We start from the raw sequence: 25,671 nt of genomic DNA on the forward strand, positions 1-25,671 counted from the left end.
TTATGGAAGAAGAGTTGTCCCCAGCTGTCACCAGCTGGTTCTTTAATCTATAGACAATTAGAATCCTCGTTAAAAGCTGTGTCTGCTAACCAGATGCAAGGAGCTCTGTGTGTACCTGATTTTTTCTGACATTCACATAAATCAGTAGTGTTCTGCCCATTGATACATAGAATATTCCCCCAAATTTTGGAATTAATCAGATACAGCATTAAAGAGTTATTGTGTTACATCCAAACAGATAGACAAAAAGAGAGAAATGACCCCAAGTTTGAGTGTAGGGCTTTGCTTAAGTATTGGCCAGTCATGAGGCATGAATGTGCTTTTAACTGTCCAGGGTCCTGAAATACACCTAACATCTTTTCTTTATTTGACACATACTCTTCCATGACCCTGGCTTTTCCTTTCACATCACAGAAACATTCCTTAGGCATCATTAGAATTTGAACCCCCAAATTCCAGAATTTTAGCCATCTACTAAACTATGGCACTACATATTGAGCTGGTAAGAAATCTTTTGGAGGAAAATGACAAAAGGAAACAGAATAATGCTGTAAAGTCATCTTGTTTTTATTAATCTAGTTTGCTATTTTCTTTAACATACTTGACTTTGATCCAATGAGAACTCTTCAGTGATAGTTTTTACATGCTAAGAGCCAGATTCTTATCAATGGTGTAATTCCATTGAAATCAAGTTACACTAAGGTAAAACAGGTGTAAGTGGGATCAGAATCAGGCCCAATATCTAAGCTGCACAGTTTGTTGCAAGGAGACTCTTGTACAGTACAGAAACTTTCCTGAAAGAGCTTAATTGTTTACAGCCACTAATAATAATAATACTATTGTGTATCCAGTGCCAGATATATGCAGAGTGCATTACAGATTAAAAGACATAAAATGAGATTCTCACTCCTGTCTGAGCCTCCTGTCTGCCATGTAAAGGGGCTGGGGTGGTGTAATGGGGCTCTTAAAGCCCTGGATCTGGCCAAGGGAGACCCTTTCTAGCACTGAAGCTGAGGGTGAAGAAGACAACTACAGGCTGACTGTCAGGGACACCCTTATAAGTCCTGCCATAGGGTGTGTGTGTCTGGGGTGAGGCATGTTAGAGGTCAGAGGGGGACGGAGTTGTAGTGCATAGTGTTGTGGAGATTATGTGTAGTACTGCTGCCCCTAGGCAGCTGGGGAAGGCTGCCATAGGCAGTGCTCTAGAGTTTGTTATGCCATGAGCTTCTCCAGCCCCTAGAGCAGCCTACAGATGCAAAGATGTTATGGTGGCTTAAAGCCACTTTAGTTCCCACTTCCCCTGGCCTGAGTCCTGTGCTGCACCTCTTAGAGATACAGAACAGAATCTCAGCCAGGGTCTCTACTCTAAGCAATTTACATCTAGGGGCTCCATCCTGTAAACACATGCTACAGAGGGATAGTATTTTTTGCCATGAGTAGCATCATTAATTTCAGTGGAACTACTCACAGCAATAAGCATTAACTTCTGAATGTAATGCTTGCTGGATCGATCCCTAAATGAATTAATTATGCAACATAACACATAGCTGCTAAGAAGATGGGTACTGCAGGGAGATGAATAAGAATAAAGATGCGAGGTTACTCTTTATTGCACTGTATATAGTGGGTTTCATTCTCAGTTGCTCTGATGTCCCTGTACACCATTGTGGCAGCATCAAAGGGCCTTTGAGTGGGTATAAATGGACTTCTTAGAATACCCTGTACAGAGAGGGCTACTCAGCCAATTTAGAACTGGTGTAAGGGCTTTACACCAGACCTGCTCCAAATCCTCAGCATGGAGTGGGGGGTGGATCAGTGACATATCACAAGTGTGACCAGAGTGCACTTCACTGTGCTTATTCTCTGGCCAGAGTGTAAATTAAGGGTCCTGCAGCAGCTCTAATTTACACAAGGGCCCTGCATGGTCCCAAAATATGGGGAGAGCAAAAGTGGTTTAAAGCTGCCCTTCCCCCCAACTGTAACCGAGAATCTGGTCTCTGATGTTAGCTCCCTTACTCATTTTGTTTTGGTTAAGTTGGGGTGTGTGAGAGAGAGATATTTGAGGAGGAATTTGAAGAATGGGCAATGTGAGGTCATGCCAGTTATGTGGGGAGTACAGAGTAAACTTTTTTTAAAATAGTTTTTTTCCTCTGTAGCAATGTCATGTGTCTCCTTTCCTCTTTTTCCATTTCAGGTTTTTATTTTTTAGTCATTTCATTTTGGATTTTCACAACATGAAACAGCTCAGTGGGATATCAGCAGAAGGTCTAGACGGATTACATCTTTTCCATGACCAGAGAGAGCAGCTACAGCAAACGTGACACATGGAACACTCTTCTCAATCAGAGATGCCAGATTTCAGAAGGCAATTTTATATTTAGTGTTCATATTTGAAAAAATGGGCAGATAATCTAATAGCAGTAGTATGATGTCTCAAAGACTGGTATGTATTTTAAATCTAATCATGTTTGGTTTTCTCAATGCATCAAAGAAATGGCAGCATTTTATATATAAATCACCTGTTATTTCTAGCATCAATAAACCTTTATTTTTCTTCCCAAATTCACCCTTTAGGATCTAACTATGAATAAGCAATATTTATTCACCTGCACCACTGCAAATTTCCATATGTTACATCACAACAGTGTCTAAATCACTCATGCCATATTGTTAAGGAATAGTAAAATGACACTTAGCATTTTTTCCTCCTGTTAATACATTTTAAAAACAAACCTTGTTGCCCTTTGTCTTGGGATGGTAATGCCAACCCTGTAAGGCATTGAGTGTCAACTCCCACTGACTCTAATGGAAGTTAAGAGCACTCAGCACCTCTTCCTATTAGGTCTTAAATGAAAATACAATTTTAAACCCAACCAACTTGTTAAGCTACTGCTATGGGGCCCAATCCTACATACTCTTATGCAAGTAGTAAGATGGATCCTGCACTACTTGGAATTTTTAAAAGACAATGTAGGCAGTAAGCAGTACTAAGACTGCTGCATTTATAAGAGGTGCAACAGCTTGAGGCACTATGCTTCAAGACACAAGTTTGCTCATTCCTTAGAAATCCATATCACTAAAAGGGTGAAAAGTCTCATATTTGCATATGATGACTGTTAAGTTCCTATGCAACAGCTGCATAGGCTGTGATAGGTGATTTCATTGTGCTAAATTCATCTGTGGTGTAACCCCCTTAATTTTAGTGAAGTTACATCCAGGTATCAATTTGGTCCCCTAAGTAGAAATCACAGTTCTGAGGCATTGAAATAATTGAGCAAGATTTGTCTGCTCATAACATGGTAACTAATTGCAAAGAAGTTATATGACATCATGTGGTTCAGTATCTGATTGTATTTTTAAATTAACCTTATTGATTTGCCACAAGTCTCTTAAACCATATGGCTGATAGCAAGACAAATGTTTATACAGAGTTTGCAGATGCTGTTTGGGAAGTGCATTTACAACAGTGAGAGTCAGGAGACAGGAATGTGGTATTATAAAATTAGAATTTGTAAGATACTGTAAGTCAGAAATATATAGGCACTTCCCTGAGGTCAGTTTTACTAAAACGTGAATATGAACATATGAAAATCCCTCTTCATAAGATAACACTGACAATCAGGGTCCAGATGTCTCAGGAGTTTGGTAATGGAGTACATGAAATGTTCACCTCTAGGCTACAGATTTAAATTCAGAGCCGGCTGGCAGCAATTGAAAGTGGTTGGTTTTCCAGTAGCCTCTGTAAAATGAGTTTGGTGATCTCGGTCCAGTTGTCAGAGACAGATGTCCACAGCACAGAATCCACTACAGCAACTGCTGGCAGTCATAACAGAAAGGTGAAATAGTAAAGGGGCTATGGAGACTGAGATAGCTAAAGGTGGTACTTCTAGTTCACAGGTGTGGGGGTGAAGCTTTCTGGGTTGCTATTCATACTATAACTTCTGTGGGGGAAAAAAAAGGCTTTAATCTCCAGGGGTGTCAAGATGGCATCTTTCATGAGCGCTCGGGAGTAAAAGGTAACAGCAGAAAAGTTCATTTAAAAACTTTTGCATGGCATCATTAGTCCTTTAGTGATGTGTGGACACTGGGTTTCGAATTCTTCTCAACAGCCTGCCTAAGCAAGGACATACCTGAATCATCAAAGGTTTCTTATTCATGGTCAAAGTCATTGTAACACGTTTGTACAGCACAGATGTAAACCCTAATCTGAGTTTTGTTTCCATTCAGTTTGCTGAAGTACTGTCAACAGGAATCCCAAAGCCTCTTCAGAATGCAGCGGGATTCACTTTCCCAGGAAATATTCCCTGCTTCTGGTGTCATCACTGCACTCATGTTAAATTCAAGTCTGACTGAACAGACTCATTATCATTCCCTCCATGTCTTCCCTCACAGCAACCTCCTCTCCTCCTATTCAACACACCACAAACTGCAGGGGATTTGAGATCAGGGAAAAGGAAGGAAGTCAATGGCCTAACTCTTTGAAAACTTGCGGCGCTACTTTAAACTAGTTTCTTAAAACTAAACCTCATTTTAGGGGCTTTCCCCCCAGACAAACAAAAGAAACTTAAAGAGGTGCCACACTATTGGTTTTTCTTTCTTCTTGTTCAGTGTTGGACAAAGATTGGGGCATTTATGAATGCTTCTGAAATTGATTTTAAAAAACAAAATTCAGGTTCTGTTACTAGCCAGAACTGCAGTTTGCAGGAGGAGAAAGTTTGGCCGCCCCACTCTTCATTAAACTTTGGTTTACTACAACAGGGATTTCATGTTATCACTTACCCAGGTCTAACCCCGGGCACAGTAACCAGGGCAGCTTCAGCAGGGCAGCCACAGAGGGGAATCATTCAACAATAGAGATGGGGCCAAATGAACAATTTCCAGCTTGGCTCAGGTTTGAATTGGGAACCTCTCTCCTGACAATGGAGGGCATAGGTGCAGGAACTAGGCTTGCAGGAACTAGGGATGCTGCCACACCCTCTGGCTTGAAGAGCGTTCAACCATCAGGGTTTACAGTTTGGTTCAATAGCTCTCAGTACCCCCACTATACGGATTGTTCCTGTACCCCTGATGGAGGGAGTGGGGGTTCTGATACAGCCACTGGCAGAGCCAGGCCTCTCATGATTGAAATCCGCCATGCAGATCTAGATTGCTGAGACACCCACGCCCTGGAAGTTTAAAGGCTTCAGGAAGCCAGCTGGTCCCCTTCCCTATTCACCCCCATTTCTTTGTTCCGTGCCAACAAAGGGTTGGTCTCCACTGTCAAAGAAAGGGCACAACTCAGGGTTAACCTCGTGCATGGAGGGACTCCGATCGTTTTCAACCCCTCTGTGGGAGAGTCTAACACAAATATTGTGATTTTAGCTCAAGATCCAGCCTCTCCTTCCTGAAGTTGAGTGGGGCCCACCGATCTTTGGCTGGATGTCAAAGGATTGTCTCCTGGAGCAGGGAGAGAGGAGGAAGGATGCAGAATTAGCACGCGAACAGCAGGCGTCTAGTAACTGCGACAGAAAATACAGCCCAAGAGTCCCCGTCTCCCCACCCCGGGGCCCCTCGGGGCGCTGAAGGGCAAAGGAACACACAGCTCCCATCGAGTTCTGCTCACCTCCTCCTCCCACGGGGCTACCCAAGAGCCAGCTGAACCTCACCGCCTGGCTCTGGCTTGGATTTGTCCGGTGCCAGCGCTTTGTAGGTATCTTAAAGGGGGCGCACAGGGGAAGGGTCCTGGATGGAATGTGCTCTGTCTTGTTGCCCCTGCTGTGAGGCTCCCACCTAGCACACTGGGCTGGAGGATGCACGATAAAGCCCACCCGTTTGCTGCAAGGACTCCCAACGCTGCTCTCGCTCCTGCCATGTGCTGCTGCTGCTAGTAGCTAGTCAAGCGTGTCTCCGGCTGCAAACTCCACCAAACAACACACCGCAGCCTCCTCCTCCTCCTCCAGGGAAAGAATCCAGTAAGTATTCACCGAGAGCCCTCCCCGCTCCACCCCGGAGCACCCTGCGATCAGAGCTCCTGGGCTCGCCTCACAAAGGGAGTCGATTTCCCTTTGCCTTGCTGGCTCCCGTTCGCACTCACCGAGCCGCTGCCCCAGCCGGGCAGAGAAGGAGCTCCCCGGAATTCCCACCAAAGCCATAGCGCGCTCCCCTCCTCTTCCTGGCTGCCTCGCCTTGGCCGCAGGACGAGCCGCTGCTGCATTCAGATGGGCTGGGCTCCCCCACCCTCCCACGAGCCGCGCAGCTGCAGCTTCCAACATCAGCCGATGACTTCTGTTTGCTACTGGTGCCCGGCGAGGGGCTGGGCTGGTTCTTGGCGGTGCTGAGGCTGGAGGGAGTGGGAGTGGGGGCTGGGGTCTGTGTGCGCTTCCTTCTCACCAGACGCAGTAGCTAGGAGGGAACAAGGCTGGCTGGTTTTCCTTGCCACCCCCAGGTCTGCGTCTCGCTAGCCTGTGATACACTCACGTGTGTACCAGTCAAATGTGTAATGCTGCAGTGGGCAGCCCACCGCCACTACCGGAACAGCTGCAAACGGACTGGGCGAGCCAGCTGCTGAAGGACCCCGCGCGGGAGCGAACACCACCTCGGCTCTGACGCCCCATCTCAGTGCAGCACCTGTATTTCCTCTTTCACTCAGAGCCCCCCTCACTTTATTCCCCCCTTCCCCAATCTGGGTGTTCCCCTCCCCCACTTTACTCTCCAACCCTAAAACCTCCATTCCCTCTTTCCATCTTCCCTCTTGTATTTGTATGTTTCTTTGCTTGGCAACCACCGGTTTCCCTCAGTCAAACGGCGCAGACTGCCCATCATTTGAAATTAATTTCTTTGACTGCAGCACCGAGGCAGGAAGGTTGGGAAATTTATTTAATTCCTTTCCCTCCCTGTGCAAAAGGAAGCGATGAAATTTCCAATCGAGACTCCAAGGAAACAGGTGAACTGGGATCCTCAAGGTTGGTGTTCCTGACTTTGTAATTCTTGCTGGTATTATTATTCCTCCTGCGTGTGGCTGGGAGGAAAGTGTTTGGCTCGAGTAGATGCTTCTTTACAGCCTGCTCCCCATGTGCGCTGCTCAGTCTGTCTCATTTAGTCTCACCGGTGTTTTGAAGCTCGGAAATGTTACTAGGGTCTGGGGGAAGGAGAAGCGAGACAAACCTTTTTTCCCCGATGTGACCTATTCCCCCTCTCTCCCTCCCCCCAGTATTTTAGTATTTCCATTGCAAACTTGTCTGGGATGGCTGGGTTCACCGCATTGGTGCATTGTTTGTTTTGTTTTATGCGTGGCTCCTTTGTTGTTTCTGGTGATCGTTGTCTCTAGTACATGGGTGGTGTGTGGGGTGGACACAGAGGTGACGTCTGGCTCTGGTGTCCTCGGTGGAGAATGTCTCTCGGCAGGCAGCTGGGGTAAAAGGCTACTGCAATATGCCCTATAGAGTGGGCAGCAGGAAAGGCATGTTAAATAATGGAGCCCAGAGGGACCTTTCTACGCCTGACTCCATCCTATTAACAATCGATCAGCAGAAGCTGGTAGATTGATTAACTCTACACTTAGTTTTTCAGCGTGTTGGTGTGGTGGGGGGAGGGGAATATGTCTACGCCAGTGCGGTGGTTTGCTGTAAAACGATCCAAGTTGTGTTTGGGGGTTTCTTTTTAAATACTTTCAGCGCCCGAGGCGCTTAGTATACGATCTATTGGCTAAGTGTCTGAAAGGGTCCTGATCATTAGCATACTGACGTGCAATCTCTGTATAAACGATCACTAGAGGATCTGAACAAGTTGAAGCCCTAAGTCCAGGTTTGCGGTCAGTAGCTGTTTAATAGCGCTCAGAGGAACTATGAAAGGATGGCATAGACTTGGGTTATTGGTCTTTCTTCTGCGGGTCTGGTTTTGATTCTCTGCCACCCCACCCTGCTTAGCTGCAAAATGGGACATTGAAAACATTTCCCCTAGTTCAGACCAACCAAAATTAGATCAATATCCTCAGGCTGAAAAGTGATGTAGTGTCTGAATAATAGAACATTAAGCTTTAGTTTAAGCACTGTTACCTGCTTAATATGGTGAAAGCTGAAATAGACACATAAAAACCCACCCTGTGGTTCACAACAGGAATGTGAGCATCAGTATCTCTTAAAATATTTTATCTCAATAAGTCCGTGTTTATATGGCATCAGGTGTTCTGAAAGGCAGAATTTGGCAGCGTAAACACTTGTAGAATGAGTGTAACAGCATCTTTTGGTTGTTGTTTATTTGCTGCTGTCTTTTTTTTTAAATTTGATCTCACTGGAAATTGCACCAAAAATCTGAAAAAAAATCAACAAAAAATCATACATGGAATTGTGGAATGGTGCTCGTATGATGGCACCCTGTATACAGCTCCATTATCTGGCAGTCAGCTCTGGGGGCGTGGGTCCCTCCAACAAGTGGTTGGTCACAACTCACCACGTGCATCCAAACCCTCAGTGTGCCAAATCGGGTGAAAACCAGCCAGCACAGATGATGTGTTTCTTCCCTCCTGAGTTGAATCCCTAGTAAGGACTGCAGGACTGGGCCTATTATTTCCCCCAACTGTACAGACATCAGTCAGGCTTCAAGGATGCTGATGTATAACAAGGAAGTAAGCAAAAAAAGGCATGTTAATTTACAGCTTTATGACAAACACAGGAAATAGATAAATGTTAGCCCTGTGAAGGATAATATTAGTGGCGGAAAACATCTTGGATCCAATCCTGTAACCTTTACATGAATACTCCCATAACATGCACTCTGTTGAATAGTCCCTTTGAAGAACTAATCATGTGAATAAGGGATGCAGGTCTGAGTCGACAGGGTTCAATTTTGAAAAGAAGATAAAATAAAAACTGCCCATACAAAAGCTCTAGGTACCCTAAACTATGATATGCTAAACTATGAGACTAAACTATCTGTTTGATCTTGTATTTAGCTATGACACTCTGGGTACCTTTCCCAGACCTGAAGAAGAGCTTTGTGTAAACTCATAAGCTTGTCTCTCTCACCAACAGAAGTTGGCCCAATAAAAGAGATCACCACACCCACTCAGTCACAGATAGATGCTATCCATTTGGTGATCTGCATGCATATATATGCAAAAGAAAGGCAAGTCTTTGAATACCATGATGTTTGTGGAGTTAAAGATAGCACTTTTTAGGATATGTCTACACAGCATCTGGGGGCGTGCTTCCCAGCTTGGATAGACAAACATGTGCCAGCTTTGCTTGAGTGAGGGCACTAAAAATAGCAGTGTGGCCGTGGCAGCATGGGCAGTAATTCTGGCTAGCTTATGGGACCTGCTGGGTACATACTCAGGTGGCTAGCTTGAGATGCAGCCACAATGCTATTTTTAGCACATCTGTCTACTTACACTGGGAAGCACATTCCCAGCTGAGGTGTAAACATACTTTAAAGATCCACATGTGAAAATCTGTCAGTAAGAAGGCTGTGAAAGGGATTAAGAGATCTTAACTATTAAAACAGGTGACTGGTGTTCCATCAGTAAATAGCTTCATATATCTAGCTGCATTTAAATGCATGTCAGTTCAATATGCCTTGTTCTGGTTGTCAGACACATAACCCACTGGGACCACAGTTTTGTCTAGCATGAATTTAACCAGAATATTGTACTCACTTGGGGTTAGATCCACAAAGCAATTTAGGCGTCACAACACCTAACTTTTACGTGCCTGCTGCCCAATTAAATCCTCAGCCTTGAGCTGGGTGCCTAGGCTCCTATATGATGCATGAAGAGGGTTAGATGCTCAAAATGGGATTTCCTGAAGCCAGGAGCCTAAGTTAGCCAATAGGAGATGGCGAGGAGAGTAGTTTAGGCACCAATCTCCACTCAGCATTCACAGCTTTGAACCATGTCCTGGAGTTAAGTGCCAAAGCCAGGTCTGTCCTTTCTCATTAGAAATCAGAGAGAGTGAGCTCCCATTACAGCCAACAGCCCAGTGGCCAGGGAGCTCACCTGGGATATAAAAGCTCTGCTTTCAAATCCCTGCTCAGCTTCATTTAGAGCAGGGGCTTGAACTTGGGTCTCCCACATTCCAGGTGAGTGCCCAATCTCTTGCTAGCTCAATGAATATTTAATTAGTTATATGAAGTGGAACCATTTCAATAGGAGAGACTGAGAGACCCACCCCAGAATACTCAATAGCATAGGGGGGGCTTGGGCAATCACATTAGAGATGGGGACACCGGGTTCAAGACCCTGCTCCAATCAGGCAGAGGGGGGAACTTGAAACAGATCTCCCACATCCCAGGTGAGTACTATGACCTCTAGGGTGTTGTTTCTGATTTGTGTGCCCACTGACATCTTTTGTGTGAGGCCTGATCCAGTAGGCATGCTTAGAGAACACCTACTGGATTGGGCCCCACAGATGAGATCAGCGGCGAGGGATCGGGAGGGAATGCCTAGACTGAGATTCCCACCAGGGTTTAGTTGTGAGACCAGGTGCCAAGCAGCTTGGCAGCATCAGGATTTAAGCAGCTTCACACATGCCTACCTACAGAAACTGAGGCATTTAGGGAATTTAGGCACCCACAGCATTAGGTGGCAGCTAAGCAGGGATTCTGAGGATCTCAGTGGTGCCTAAATGTTTTAGTGGCCAAAAGTGGCAGTTAGGTACATAAGTACCTTTATAGCTCTACAATATCTGAAGTACACCCATTTATGTTTCTTTGCTAGCAAGCCAGCAATTGGAAGATGTAACATGCTATAATGCGGGTGATGAGCATTATATTTACAAACATACAGTTATTCTCAAGATAATTTTGTAACAAATGATCCCAGATGATGTTTTCCAGAAATGACATATATCTTCCAAAGGCCAAAGATCTTGTAATGGAGGATTGCATGAATCAGGGGACTGGTGGGGATGCTGGTTTGAATCCAGGTCAAGATATTAATCACTTAAATGAATTAGTGTTCAGATACCACAGCACTGGTTGCACTGCAAATATTTAGATAGGTAAAGAAATTACCATCTAATGGCTCTTTTTTGGGCTTATATGAAATTGGTGTTCTCAGTCCACACAACAAACACCCCCGGCCCCAAACCAATGTACCATGAAAAAACTTTCTGAAAGGGTATACAGGTGGAAATTGACAGAAGAGAAAGCAGGAGTTTAGCAGACAGCAAATGGGAGGCTGTTCAGTTTCTCAGCTATAACTCCAAGGAAGGAATGGATCATGGAAACTGAATCATACATTTGCTCCTCCAGGTGATACCTCCAGGGGAGGGTTGCTACATAATGGTAGTACGGTGCGAGATATTTGTGCTGTCACTGCCCAGGCTGCACCTTCACGCCTCTGTCTGGTTTTTAACATTTTGGCCCCAGTAATCACTTAAGTTCTGGGAATGGCCCTTTTGTTGCTTTGAGGAACTCCGTCCAGCATTCCAGGATTTAAATAGGCTGGCACTTTTAGAGAGCCTTAAAATTCACATTAATGAACATATCAGACACCTTCATGAACACTATTTGCTGGGGAAGAGTCAACATGGCTTTTGTAAAGGGAAATATTAGAATCCTTTGAGGAGGTCAACAAACATGGGCAAGGGTGATCCAGTGAATATAGTGTACTTGGACTTTCAGAAAGCCTTTGATAGGTCCTTCGCCAAAGGCTCTTAAGCAAAGCAAGCAGTCATGGAATAAGAGGGAAGGTCTTCTCATAGATCAGTAACTGGTTAAAAGATAGGAAGAAAAGGGTAGGAAGAAATGGTTAGATTTTACAATGGGGAGAAGTAAATAGCGGAGTCCTCCAGGAGTCTGTACTGGGACCAGCGCTGTTCAACATATTCATAAATCATCTGGAAAAAGGAGTAAACACTGAGGTGGCAGATGATACAAAACTACTCAAGAGAGTTAAGTCCCAGGCAGACTGCAAAGAGCTACAAAAGGATCTCTCAGAACTGTGACTGGGCAACAAAATGGCCAATGACATTCAATGTTGATAAATGCAAAGTAATGCACACTGGAAAACATAATCTCAGTTATATTTACAAAATTATGGGGTTTAAATTAGCTGTTACCACTCAAGAAAGATCTTGAAGTCATTGTGGATAGTTCACTGAAAACATCCACTCAACATGCAGCAGCAGTCAAAAAAGCTAACACAATGTTAGGAACCATTAGAAAATGGATAGATAATACAACACTAAATATAATAATACCACTATAAAAATCCATGGTACGCCCACACTATGAACACTGCATTCATCTCAAAAAGGATAGATTAGAACTGGAAAAAGTACAAAGTAGGGGAACTAAAATGAGTAGGGCTATGGAACAGCTTCCATATGAGGTGAGAGGAAAAAGACTGGGACTTTTCAGCTTGGAAAAAAGGATGACTAACAGGGGATATGATAGAGGTCTATAAGATCATGAATGGTGTGGCAAAAGCAAATAAGGAAGTATGATTTACTCCTTCATATAACATGAGAACCAGCAGTCATGCAATTAAATTAATAGGCTGCAGGTTTAAAACAGACAAAAGGAAGTACTTCTTCACACAATGCACAGTCAACCTGTGGAACTTGTTGACAGGGGATGTTGTGGAGGCCAGAAGTATGACAGGGTTCAAAAAAGAACTAGATAAATTCATGGAGGATAGATCCCTCAATGGTGATTAACAAAGATGGTCAGGGATGCAACCCCATGCCCTGGGTTTCCTCAAATCTTGGACTATCACATGCTGGGATTGGACAACAGGGGATGGATCACTTGATAATTGCTCTGTTCTGTTAATTTCCTCTGAAGCATCTGGCCACTGTCAGAAGACAGGATACTGGGCTAGATGGACCATTGGTCTGACCCAGTATGGCTGTTCTTGCTATAAAATAAGGAAACATAAATGATGTGAAGAATGAATAAAAAAAGGTAGGTACTTCAGGATCGGGCCCTTAATGTCAGTGAGAATTTGGCCCACTGACTTCAGCAGGAACTTGGCTCTTCTAACTATTTGGCTTCACTTTTTTTTTAAAAAAATCATTTATCTTGGCTTTGTACAACATCTTTACCTATTACTGATAGTTGCTTGTTTGTTTACCACATGCCGCTCTCATTTTGGGCAATCAAGGGCCTGATCCAGTGCTCACTGAAGTCAGTGGCAAGTCAGGTGATTGGTCTCACACCACACACATGTAAATGTCTTAGACCATCAAGTTGCACATCTAGCTAGCTTTTGCAGAAACTTATCCTTATAATTGTGATTCTCATCCTCCCTCCCCCATTCCTCCTGTTTGTTACATGTACTTGTTGTACCTTGTTTAAGTTAGATTGTAAACTCCCATTTAAACAAGGGACTGTATTGTCCACAAACATTTTTAAAAAGGGCAACACACCAGGTTTCTGATCCCATTGAGTGCTACCTCAACAAAATTATTACTACTAATAATTAACAGACACTGCAAGGCAATGTCTGTTTAAAACAAGTTTCCATTGGAATAACTGAAAAAAAATATTTCCATAGGAACATTTGTATTGATTTAGGTCTGGTAAAAGATAGTTTTGTTAACCAAATCTAAAACTGGAACCATATTTGACTTGACAGTGCCCCTTTCAGGTATTGATTTTAATGCTCCAAAGTAATTTTCCTCTAAGCACAGAGGATCCCTCGTTTTCCTCACCTTCTAAGGGGGGAATGTCCTTCAGGCTGAAGAGGGCTGGATGTGACTCCTTTCAAAACCCACCAAACACATCCCTGAATTGCTGATGCCCTGCAGAGTGATGCAAGGTGCTCTGTCCACAAAGGAAACACATGCTTCCCCTGGAGGGATGCTCCTTGTATTCAGAAGGCCAAGCTCAATCTTGACCTTGGAGCTGGTAGCACATTGTGCAGTCATTAACTGCCCAGCTTCCTTTGCACAGAGAAATATAGTGAAACTATCATATACATTCAAATGACAGGGATTGTAAAAGCCCTTTGACACCTAACCTGGGTCTACCACATCCCAGGTGAACAATCTAACCACTGGGCTAAAAGTTATAAGGTGGGCACTTCCTCCTCCAGGGGTTTTGTGTGGAGTAAGACAGACACCTAAGCCACCTGAGCTCCGGCACCAGGTTCCCATTTGTAGCTGGCTAAGCAGAGATAGGCACCTTCTTGCAGCCTGGACTTAGGCTCCTATCTCCAGGAGAAGGGTAGGGCTTAGCAGCTGCTATTGACTAGCTTAGGCAGGTCCCCACCTAGTGTGATGTTTTTTGTGGATTGCATTCTCTCCCTATTCATTGCATAGAGAATCTAGGCACCTCACTTAGGCTTTGTGGATCGCATTGTTGATCCTGTGATTTTCTAGGCACCAAAAGGTTAGGGACCGTGACACTCAGTGTTGCAACATCTAAGTCCCTTTGTGGATCCAGGCCTTAACCTCTCAGTGCCTCTGTTTTTTCCCCCTCCTCATCTGTAAAAGTGGCACTTCTAATACTTACCTATTGGGCAGGGGTGTTGTGAAATATAATTAACTTTTCTAAAGCAATTTGAGGTCCACAGCTGGAAGAAACTGTATAAGTGAAAAGCAGCAGTATTATATTCAAATGCTACAACAATTCAGAAAGAGCTAAACAGCCTCATTCCTTGCACACTGGAGCCTCCAGATCACAGCATTTCAGAGGCGGGGTTATCTCAGTATTTTACAACTACAGGAAGTCAGTTTTGTTCACGCACATTTGGAGCCACACTTTTTTGTTGGTTTTCTTAATGCAGATAGGAGGACTGGGTTATTCCTTGCTGTATGATTTTGGAAGAAATCTCCTGTATTGTTAGTGTTAGTTAAACTAATGTTGACTCTAGTGTAAGGTACGAAGTGCTGTGATTGCTGCCTTTTCCTGACGGTTAATTTTAAAGACGTTGTCACGCTGTCTGGAGTGGCTCACAACCATGAGTGCCAACCTCAGGACAGACTGTCGAAAAGCAGGGCAGACTCCCCAAACTGATTGTATGTTCTACAATTAGATTTCACCAATGTAGCAACAAATGTGAACTCATGAAGCACTGTATCAGTCTTACTGTGGAGTTACAGACAGTCCCCTGGGGCATTCCAGTCTGTCTTGCCACTGAGGCAAGCTGGAATTAGTGATAAATGGTCACTTACGCCAAAGATCACAAAATATTCTGGTTGCTTCCAGTCATAAGAGACCATTCACTTATCCCAGATCAATTTGTACCTTAGGTTTCACACCAAAGACAACTCTGGTAGCCAATCCTATAGTATACTAACCAAAGGTTTATTAACTAGGAAAAATGATTTTTTTGCAGGTTAAAGCAGGCAACATATACACACAAATGAGTTACAGTCTATGATTCCAAAAGGTGACAGAGATGTAGTAATCTTTCGGCATCAAATGTCTTTTATATGGCCCAGGGTTGACCCCAGGGATCTCTGCTTTTGTTTCCTAGCTCCAGCCCTGTGAGATCCCAAACAGCAAAGAGATGAAGAATTTTCATGCAGCTATCTTTATTTCCTTCTTCTAGAATTCAAGTTGATGAAACAAGCTTCTTTTCATGTTGCACCTTTACGGGTGTAAGAGGGCCATTAGCCCAGTCTGTGTGTCATAGTGCTTCACAATGGCTCATTTAGTTTTGATAGTCCTCCTTGATGGGTAACAGAACCACTCCTCCTGCCTGAGTTCGTAAGTTCCGAGGAGGCATTTTTACAGTTGTAAAATAAAACTTACATATTATAACATGGACTACAGGCGTTACAAGTAAGGTGGTGAAGTTTTAAGCAAACTACTTTTACAATGGAGCTGTATAGAATGCAGGGGTTCAGTTCTGCCCTTTGAAGAAAGTGTCTCAAAAGAGGAGGCTGATGATGGGTACAGTCCTATTTGCCTTACTCATGTGAACAAGTTCATTAAATTCAATGGCACTACTTGTATTAGTAAGGGAAATAGGATTAACTGTAGAAGGCATTACAATTTATGCTGTAAATACAGTTTTTTCTTGTTGCAGATGAATATGTATGCACATCTGGCTTTGAGTGGGTTTTTCTTATGTGTGCTTGTGTCAAACACAGCCAATATTCAGTCTACAGCTGTGATCCCATTACCTTGGTTTACATATTTTTGGTTTTCCATGAGCTTCTTTTTGGCTGTCTGGTATTCCATGATCGTATTTGCCATTTCTTCTGAAGATATAATAGAAGCCAGCACACTAACTGCCTGTGATAAGCATTAGGAGAGAAAGAAAAAATTGTTGACTATAACTTCAGAGTCGAACAGCAGATCCAGCATCTGAATGAGCAGGAAGTTCTAGATAGACAGATATAACAAGCACATGGACACTTAGGGCTTCCCTATTGTTACTGTGCTATATATCCTGGCCATTCAGAATATCCTGGTGCTAGTAGGACTAGAACTCTTATAGGTCCAGGGTACAATCCAGACCAGTAAGGGATTATGTCCCTTCTTCTCCTGCAACCCTGGGTGCCTTACAATGCTTTGCTGCTGGAGCACACAGGCTGGGACACTCACAACCAGCCTACAAGTTACACCCTGAAGTGTCTGTGTGCTAGTCAGCCTTGGTTCAGCAGCTCTGACCCAAATAGCCTGTCTATGGCCCCACAGCAGCTTCCACCAGCCTTGGTTACAACCAGCAAGGTGACCCCAACACACACACAGTCCTAAATTTCCCCCAAATCAAGCACTCTCCAATGCGTAGCCTTCTCCTGGATTGGCTTGTTTATTCTGTTAAAGACACAAAAGCACATCACAATTTATTAATTTAACCCTTCCATTTAAACACAGCACTGAGCTGGTTTATCCAAACTGTGAGGAAGGCAACATGGAGTTTGGTGGTGAAGGAAGCTCTGTGCTCTTTCTTCCCTCACTTGTTAGCTTAATAGCTTTGTTTACCTAATATGTAAAAAAAATGGACCTTCATTGACTTTTCCTGAAGACCAAGCTGGTCAGGAAATCAAATACACATTCCTTTGTCTAGGGCAGACCTGTTTACCAACTCCCCCCAACATACCTGGTTTAAACGCTCTTTAGTGGTAATTTCAGCATATATCCATAACTCTTACTACATAACATACATACATCACACAAGAATAATATTGATCAGTGAGTTATTAGTTTTTAAATTATACCTCACAAGGCATCTTGCAGTAGTGTTTGAACACAGGAGTACTTAGAGTCACAGACTCAGATCCCCTGCTCTAGAAATTCATGATCCTAGTGCCTGAGCTAAGGGACAATTGCTGTTAGCATCACAGAATTGAACCCATGACACCCAGTTGAACAGTTTTGGATCTAACCAGAAGAGGGCACTGGCACGTATATAGCTTAGTATTTGCATTACAAATATTTGCCTCTTTTTCCCCTAGTTTATCTGTGGTGGTTGTAATCACAGCAGATAACCCAACACTATATTATACTTGATCAATGTGGATTGCAGAATTCCTGGAAGATGTGCATTTTATGGAGGCAGCTGAGGGAGGTGAGAGTTATACAGGGAAGAGGCTATTGCAAATATAGAGGACTATGTGAGCAAAGGTGCAAAAGCAATAGTTGAGAGAGGATGAAAGGAGCAGTAAAGTGATGGGATTAGAAGATATTTAGGAAGCAAATGAGGGAGAATGAGGAAGTGACAGCAGTGATACATGTGGAGGCAAGATTACATAGGGCCTTGCAGATGAGGAGCTTGAATGTGATGTGGTAACAGACAGGAAGCCAAAAAAGGAGTTGAAAGAGAGGTTGATGAGATTGATCAGCAGGAGAGGAAGATAACAGTATCAGCACCTTTTAGGATAGGTTGAAGGAGGAAGTAATGGGCAGATCAGAGAGGAGAAAACAACAGTAATGAAGTGGAGAGGTGACCAAGGATTGGTCAGGGTCCATTTTCACAATAGGGATAGTGAGGAAAGGGTTAATGTTAGTTAAAATGAAGAGGAAAAATAGGACTTAATCACAGACTAGATACTAGGGAAAATAGGAATCAAAGGTGACTCTGGGGCTATGAGCCTAGGAGGCATGGAGAACAGTGGAATTGTCCATAGGGATTACCATTTAAATGAAGAATATTATCCTTATTTTTGCCACATGTAGATGAGAGTGTAGTAAGAGGAGGCCCTAAAATATAAACCTTGGTATCAGAGGCCTGGTATGAGGCCTGAGGCCTAAACTAAAGTAATGGTCAAGACTTTGCTAACATAAAGCAAAGTTAAGCTGTGAGCCAGAGGCAGGCCCTGCTCACAGAAGCTGGCCAGGAAAGGGCTGATACATACCTAAAAGGTACTGAACATTCACATACTTGCACATTCCACACAGATAACAAAGAACAGGCTGGCCCATCCCAATGACAGGGGCAAAAGGGTAATATGATGGATAAAGTTGTTTTGATCAAACCAACATGTACAAGGTAGAAGGCGGCACCTAAATACGTAGAAAGGTTGAACCTTGCTGCATAGAGGGGTGGCCTCTCAATACGTCAGGTGTGATGTGTAACTTATTTGTATCTGTGTATAAGAATGCATTCCTGGGGCGGTGTATTTGTCCAGCCGAGGGGGCAGTGGAAAGTCCCGCCACTGACTGAGCTAAGTCCATTGCCAAGAGGCACTTTCTCGTAGTATGCCCGGTAAACTAAGTAATCTACGGGGAACTGCCATTGTGTCCAAGGTCGCAATAAACCTAGTCGACGTGACTTTGCATCTTACTGGACTCTGTGGTTATTGGGGGTTCTCGTCGGGTCCGCTGTGTCAGCTATCTGCGCAGAGCTGGGACAGCACACAGAGGGATCACACGCACCCAGCCGAGTGATATCAACTTTGGAAAGAGCCGAGCACCATACCGGTAGCATTCTGACAACAGAGAGTAATCCATTAATTGGCATTTGGACTGAAAGTCCCCCAGACAATGTTACAAATCCATACAGTGCCATCCCTGAGTGCTGAAGTTAGCTTTTGGGTCTCTGCTGTAGATGAAAGATATGTAAAATCACATGTAGAGAGGCAGCTCTTGATTCACTGAAGAGTCTTGTGGCACCTTATAGACTAACAGACGTTTTGGAGCATGAGCTTTCAGACGTTTTGGAGCATGAGCTTTCGTGGATGAATACCCACTTCGTCGGACGAAGTGGGTATTCACCCACGAAATCTCATGCTCCAAAACGTCTGTTAGTCTATAAGGTGCCACAAGACTCTTTGCTGCTTTTACAGATCCAGACTAACACGGCTACCCCTCTGATACTTGATTCACTGAGAATCTGAGGAAGTTTGTGTGTTTATTCTAGCCAGTGTGTGGGATGTTGTAGCGGGGCAGTTACCCCACTCCTGAGATAAAAGGAGTGAGAGCAGCTGAAGGAGGGTGGCTGAGTAGCTGGACACAGCTGGGCCTGATAAGAGGGCTGGGAGTCAGGAGCTGTGAGAGTTTCACTCTAGCCTTGGAGTGGGAGGGACTTAGCTGTCTGGGAGCACAGGGCATCCAAAACAGAGCAGTGCTGGGGAAGGGTAGGTAGAGTTGGGGAGCTCTGGCCTGGTGAGTCCTCAGGCTGAGGCCTTGCTGAAAGCCAAAGGAGATACTGGGGCTGCAGGGAGACAGCTGGGCCTAGAAAGACAGCAGGTTCAACCCCCTTGCCAATGATGAGTGGCCATTACAGACTGCAGTTTGCCCCAGTGAGAAGGGGCTAGATTATGAATGGCAGTAGCCACTAAGGAAAGGTGGGCATAGGGGGAGGGAGTTCCCCTGGGAGGGGAGACCCAGAGTGTGTGGGGGCTGCTGTGGGGCAGCACCCAAGATAAAAGGGCACCGGGGTCTGGGAGGGATGCTGGGCCTGTGGCAGTCGAGACACTGGCCAGCAGGAGGTACTCTGAGGTGGAGGAGCTAATTCCTGAGGCAACCAGCAGGAGGTGCCACGCCGGTGAGTCAGTGACCTGTTACAGATATATTGTACTGATGAAGTGTCCAACTATGTTAGCTTAAAGCAGAAGTATGCAAATACTTGACAATATGACTTTTGGGCTCAGTCCAGCTCCTGATCAGATCAATAGTCGTTACCATTTTCTCAACGGGAGCAGCATTAGTCCGTCAATCTGCGTACCATCAAAATTGCACAGATTACAAACTGCCTTCAAATGCTTTAAATAATAAAGAGTTGCCTGTTGTAAATGACAGAAAATAAAGGTTCACAACATTATATGTGAATAAAGTACTGAGTTGTAAGACCAATAACAGAGAGAGAAATTAAGAGGCTTAAATGAGAAAGAGACAGATACATTACAGAGTTCAGTTTAGTAGGACCTTTAAACTTTTATTTTGTAAAAATCTCAATGAAATGGCAAAAACCAAAACAGACTATACACATTGAGTAATATTTGAAATTTTCATGGGGGTTTGATGAACAAATGTATTGATACAGCGAACAATAAGATTTAAAATCACAACTTTTGGCAACTTTTTCACTGGATTGTCTCATTGTTCTTTGTATCCTTTTTGCAAGAAATTTAACATGCTTGTCTCGGGACCTGGCCTTTGTCCACTTTGTTACTCCTCGCTGCTAGTATTTGTCTAGAATGTATGTTATAACATATTAACCGTAATGGAAAATGTGTGTCAAGGCCAAGCCACTGAATTTGACAACAAATCTGCTGTGGTGCGAATGCCATCAGTCACTCCCAGGAAACAAAACAAACTAAGCAAGCTCAGCCCTTGATAAATACTGCTGTACCTATGAGACAGTTCCATAAGTTAGGAATGTGGTGGCTAGGAGTTCAAATTAGGGATGTCAAGTGATTAAAAAATTAATTGTGATTAATTGCACTGTTAAACAATAATAGAATACCATTTATTTAAATATTTTTGGATGTTTTCTACATTTTCAAATATATTGATTTCAATTACAATGCAGAATACAAAGTGTCCAGTGCCCACTTTATATTTTTGTTATGAATATTTGCATTGTAAGAAATACTATTTCTTTTGTTTATATTTTTCAATTCACCTCACACAAGTCTACTCAGTCCTATTTCTTGTTCAGCCAATTGCTCAGGCAAACAAGTTTGTTTACATTTGCAGGAGGTAATGCTGCCTGCATCTTTTTCACAATGTCACCTGAAAGCGAGAACGGGTGTTTGCATGGCACACCATTGTAGCCTGTGTCACAAGATATTTACATGCCAGATTCATATGTCCCTTCATGCTTCAACCACCATTCCAGAAGACATGAGTCAATGCTGATGGTGGGTTCTGCTCGATAACAATCCAAAGCAGTGCGGACCGACACATGTTCATTTTCATCATCTGAGTTAGATGCTACCAGCAGAAGGTTGATTTTCTTTTTGGTGGTTCGGGTTCTGTAGTTTCTACATTGGAGTGTTACTCTTTTAAGATTTCTGAAAGCATGCTCCACACCTCGTCCCTCTCAGAATTTGGAAGGCACTTCAGATTGTTAAACATTGGGTCAAGTGCTCTAAAGATAGTTACAAATCTCACATTGGTCTCTGCATTTTGTCAAATATGCAGTGAAAGTGTTCTTAAAACTAACGTGCTGAGCCATCATCTGAGACTACTATAACATGAAATATATGGCAGAATGTGGGTAAAACAGAGCCGGAGACATACAAATCCCCCCCAAGGAGTTCAGTAGCAAATTTAATTAACATATTATTTTTGTAACGAGCATCATCAGCATGGAAGCATGTCCTCAGGAATGGTGGCCGAAGCATGAAGGGGCATACGAATGTTTAGCATATCTGGCACGTAAATACCTTGCAAATGCCTGTTCTCACTTTCTGGTGACATCGTAAATAAGAAGTGGGCAGCATTATCTCTGTAAATGTAAACAAACTTGTTTCTCTTAGCGATTGGCTGAACAAGAAGTAGAACTGAGTGGACTATAGGCTCTAAAGCTTTATATTATCTTGTTTTTGAGAGCAGTTATGTAACAAAAAAAATCTACATTTGTAAATTACACTTCCACGATAAAGAGATTGCACTACAGTAGTTATATGAGGTGAATTGATAAATACTATTTCTTTTTGCACTGTAAAAATGATAAACAATATTTGTAATAAAAAGAACACAAAGTGAGCATTGTACACTTTGTGTTCTGTGTTGTAGCTAAAATCAATATATTTGAAAATGTAGAAAACAATCCAAAAATGTTTAATAAATTTCAATTGGTATTCTATTGTTTAACAATGCAATTAAAACTGATTACTTGCAATTAATTTTTTAATTTGTGATTAATTTGAGTTAATCGTGTGAGTTAACTGCGCTTAATCAACAGCCCTAGTTCAAATTTCACTGCTTTTGACTGATGTTCAATTAATTTACTCCCTTTGTTATTCATGAACATCAGGACTGCAACCTCAGCAGTGTTAAGGCAGAAAAACTTCCCAAATGCCTGGAATGCAAGCCGGTCAGATGTGCTGATCTGTTGCAATAACTAATATCAAAGAGTACAAGATGACTGTCAAGATCTTGCATGAGCGTGCAAGTTTGATGAAGCTGGGGTACCTATTGCTTTTGGGTAGCTGTTGGAGATGGAAGCGAAAGCCTTCTAAAGAGTTGGGAGTGTGTTACTGACATCTTTATAGCCATATGAAGATGGAAAGAAATGCACAAATCTTTCCCCTTAACTTATTTCCATTTCTTTGAGGGTTTGGGTGAATGGGGAGTGTCCTGCCACAATCTTAACTGCCACTAATAAGTATAATTTTTGTTTGCTAATTTTACAGAGATAGGTCTGAGCCTCAGATTTCAGGTCCATATATGATATTGGCCAGTTTGGGGCTTTTTGTATTTGGGGTTTTGGTTTAGCCCTTTCTAGAGAGCCGGACTTTCTTAGTGTTTAGTAGTGTTTAGATGAGGCGTTTGGGTCTGGGTATATTGCTTATGTTTTAAGAGAAGATTTGAAAAGAGATGGAGACCTAAAGAGGAGAGATACAGGGAGGCTGCTCTAAGTGGTAAGAGCTACAAAGGAAAGAGGCTTTTGCTAACATTACCCAAAAGGTCTGAGGGGACAGGGCCTGATGTTATGTGAACAGTGGATGTGGAAAGAAGAGTGTAGATAGTGGCTGAAGTGAGTCCATGGAGACTTTGAAAAACAACATAGGCACAGAGACAGAACTGTTGCCAGTAACTAAAACTTTCCCTTTTCAGTTAAGCTATGCTCCATATTCAGGATCTTAGAGCACAAGCCTGTAAGAAATAAGCATCTAAGCTAATGCATATTTGGAAAAAACTGCAGTATCTGTATGGTGGCTACTAGATCCCCAGATTTAATATATTATTGACTTTTTGGTGCCATGTCAGTGCATGACTGAAAGCAGAGGCCTAAAGGATAAGGAATGGGATATAAATGTCTCCTTATAATCAATCACATTTTGTCTAGGCAGGCTGCAGTTTAAAAATAATTGTAAATATTTTTATGGGACTATTGCAAAATGTCTGAATTTAATGAAGCAAAATATCATCTTAGACAATGATCATATTCATCCTGGGAGAAAAATATGTAGATATTGTCTTCTGCTTATTCCTCATACTGCCCTGAAATGTATGTGGGGTGAATGATCTTTCAATTCCTGCATGGTTATGTCTGCCTGAGAGCCTCTAGACTGTTGGTGACCAGCTGCAAATTGTTTTGTGTTTGCTGAAGGCAATGGACAATGTAATCAACAAAAAAAGTAACAAGAATTATCCTCCTGAAAAACATCCTATTGAGAAGCAATTTGGCATATATTAGCAACACTATACCAGCGGGTCAGCTTAGTGTTTTTAAACATGATGTTTTGAATACCTACACTTGCTGGTTCCGCGTGTTCATATCCCAGCAGGATTGACTCAGCCCTTCTTCTTGAGGAAGATAAATTGGAGTACCCTGCATGGTGTTCTTTGGAATAAGACCTTAAAACAGATATTCTGTCTGCTCTGTGAAGACTCTAAAGAGCCACGGCATCTATTGTAAAAGTAGGGGGTTTACCTGGTGTACTTGGGCAGTATTTTCCCCCTCTCTACCATGGTTGCATGATATGTCCATGCTGGCAGGGCTTGGAAACAGCTAGTGCACACTTCTCTGAAGCCACTCTTTTGTTCTGCAAGATCTCAGTATTAATTTAAGAGAAAAAGTAAGGTTTCTTCACAACTATAAAGAAAACCTACAAAATGTGAGCTGAATGTAACCAAAGGAGGGATGAATCTGCAGAGAGCCTGGGACAATAGCTTGGAGAGGTGCAAATTGCCATATTCATTTCAGTGATGATAATTTAAACATTGACACTGTTAACTATTTCATTTCTCTTGTAAGAAAGGAGATGGAGAGTTACAGATCTGCACAATTTACTGAGAGTAAATTTTGGTGCCACAAGTGAGTGGAATTTGGTAGATACCACCACTTGTCATCTCCCTCCCTCCTCCTCCCCCCGTCAGGAAGTAGCCAAGCCCAAGAAGCCTAGTAGAGACGATGGACATATCTGAACCCCACTAAGGGAGAACCAAGCTCAAAGAGCCCAGTGGAGCCAAGCAGCACATCATCGTGTTTTGAACATCTGAAAAATCTACTGTGAGTGGAGTCTCATTATGGCTATTCACATAGGTGGAGCTTATTTTCTGGGCAGAGCATGGAAGGGCGTCATTCTTTCCTCCCCATCCTGAGCACTGGTGATGATGGCTGCATTTTAGTGATACTGTCTAGTGACCAGATTGTGAAATACTTTGGGATGAAAGGTGTCATACAGAGGTAAGATTTTATTATAGTTTATATTAAGATGGTATTTCTAATTTGGCCCATAGCATGGGAGGTGAGACTAAGCAAGTTTAAGTAAATCTAGAGGTAATCTTGGTTTGTGTCACTTACACCTTTTTCCAGTGCCCTCCACAGTGTAAGGTTGCTGGCAGTCCCTGACCAATCCCTTGCAGCCCAGTGTGGCACTCTCAGTTGAACAGTAATAAGTTTCAGGTTAACAGCCCAGGACAAGGGGACGCCAGCACATGTTGAGTAAATACCATATCCCTTTAATAAACTTCATGCCAGGAAGCATTACCACCATCAAGTCATAGTACAGGCACCATTACAACAATTGTTCCATTAGGCCCCAAGTTCAGGGCTCCCAAACTCACATTCTGCACTCAAATCTCTTCATCACGTTAGGCTTGTCTGGCTTGTCTCCAGGTGCTTCAGGGAGCAAATGCCCCTACTATATATATATATATAGCTTACCAGCCTTCTACTTCTCTCTCTCTCTCATTCTGCTTCCTCTCCTGTTTAAAGCTCAGTACCTAGGATGGAGTGGGGCCTTACTGACTAGCTGCAGGCTGTAAACTTTAGCCTCCTATTATGTGGGAACCTGGGGTTGAGAGAGTGAAAAGCTCTCAGTTTCAAAACTGGTCTCTATTTGAGTGCCTCAATGTCTGAATGCCCAACATTAGATACCATGGGCCTGACTTTCAGAAATGCTAGGCATGCACAACTTCAGTTGAAGTCAATGGGAGCTATAGATTCTCAGCACCTCTGTAAAACAGATCCCATGAATCTAAAGCTGTGGAACTCCTCTCCCCCCCCACCCCAATTTTTTTTTGATATACCTAAAATTAGAGGCCACTTTTGAAAATTTGGTCTTTAGTGATTTGTCTAAGGTCACAAGGCAAGTATATAGGAGAAAAAGTTGGTAAAACAACCTGGTTCTCTTGACTCCCGGTCCCATATTGTTTCCACCCAGTATTAGAACTGAC

General features: G+C 43.1%; 1 protein-coding gene and 2 long non-coding RNA genes across 11 annotated transcripts in view; 1 reads left to right on the forward strand and 2 right to left on the reverse strand.

Annotated features, from left to right (window-relative positions):
- KCNK10 (potassium two pore domain channel subfamily K member 10) overlaps positions 1–25,671 on the forward strand; it is a 120,773-nt gene that overhangs the window by 8,555 nt on the left and 86,547 nt on the right. For 2 of the 8 annotated variants that reach the window (XM_039538354.1, XM_039538353.1), the window contains one exon: positions 2,195–2,443. Coding sequence is in view for 2 of the 8 variants with exons in the window: in XM_039538350.1 (XP_039394284.1) it covers positions 6,890–6,941 (52 nt within the window). In the remaining 6 variants the exon portion in view is untranslated. Of the gene's footprint in view, positions 1–2,194; positions 2,444–4,227; positions 4,586–5,831; positions 5,952–6,546; positions 6,942–19,791; positions 19,862–24,416; positions 24,680–25,671 lie in introns of those variants that run through there. The other 6 variants (XR_005598363.1, XR_005598364.1, XM_039538351.1 and 3 more) reach the window with 6 other exon arrangements.
- Positions 2,583–6,342, reverse strand: LOC120405103. Of its 2 annotated transcripts, XR_005598367.1 has the most exons (3): positions 6,074–6,342; positions 5,603–5,933; positions 2,583–5,436 (listed from the first exon to the last, which is right to left on the reverse strand). It is a non-coding gene; the product is annotated as an uncharacterized LOC120405103 (long non-coding RNA). The 2 variants fall into 2 exon arrangements; XR_005598368.1 differs by lacking the exon at positions 5,603–5,933.
- Positions 8,257–9,915, reverse strand: LOC120405104. The gene is made up of 3 exons (XR_005598369.1): positions 9,632–9,915; positions 8,428–8,584; positions 8,257–8,288 (listed from the first exon to the last, which is right to left on the reverse strand). It is a non-coding gene; the product is annotated as an uncharacterized LOC120405104 (long non-coding RNA).

This window comes from Mauremys reevesii, linkage group 4 (genome assembly GCF_016161935.1).
Source record: "Mauremys reevesii isolate NIE-2019 linkage group 4, ASM1616193v1, whole genome shotgun sequence".
NCBI lineage: Eukaryota > Metazoa > Chordata > Testudines > Geoemydidae > Mauremys > Mauremys reevesii.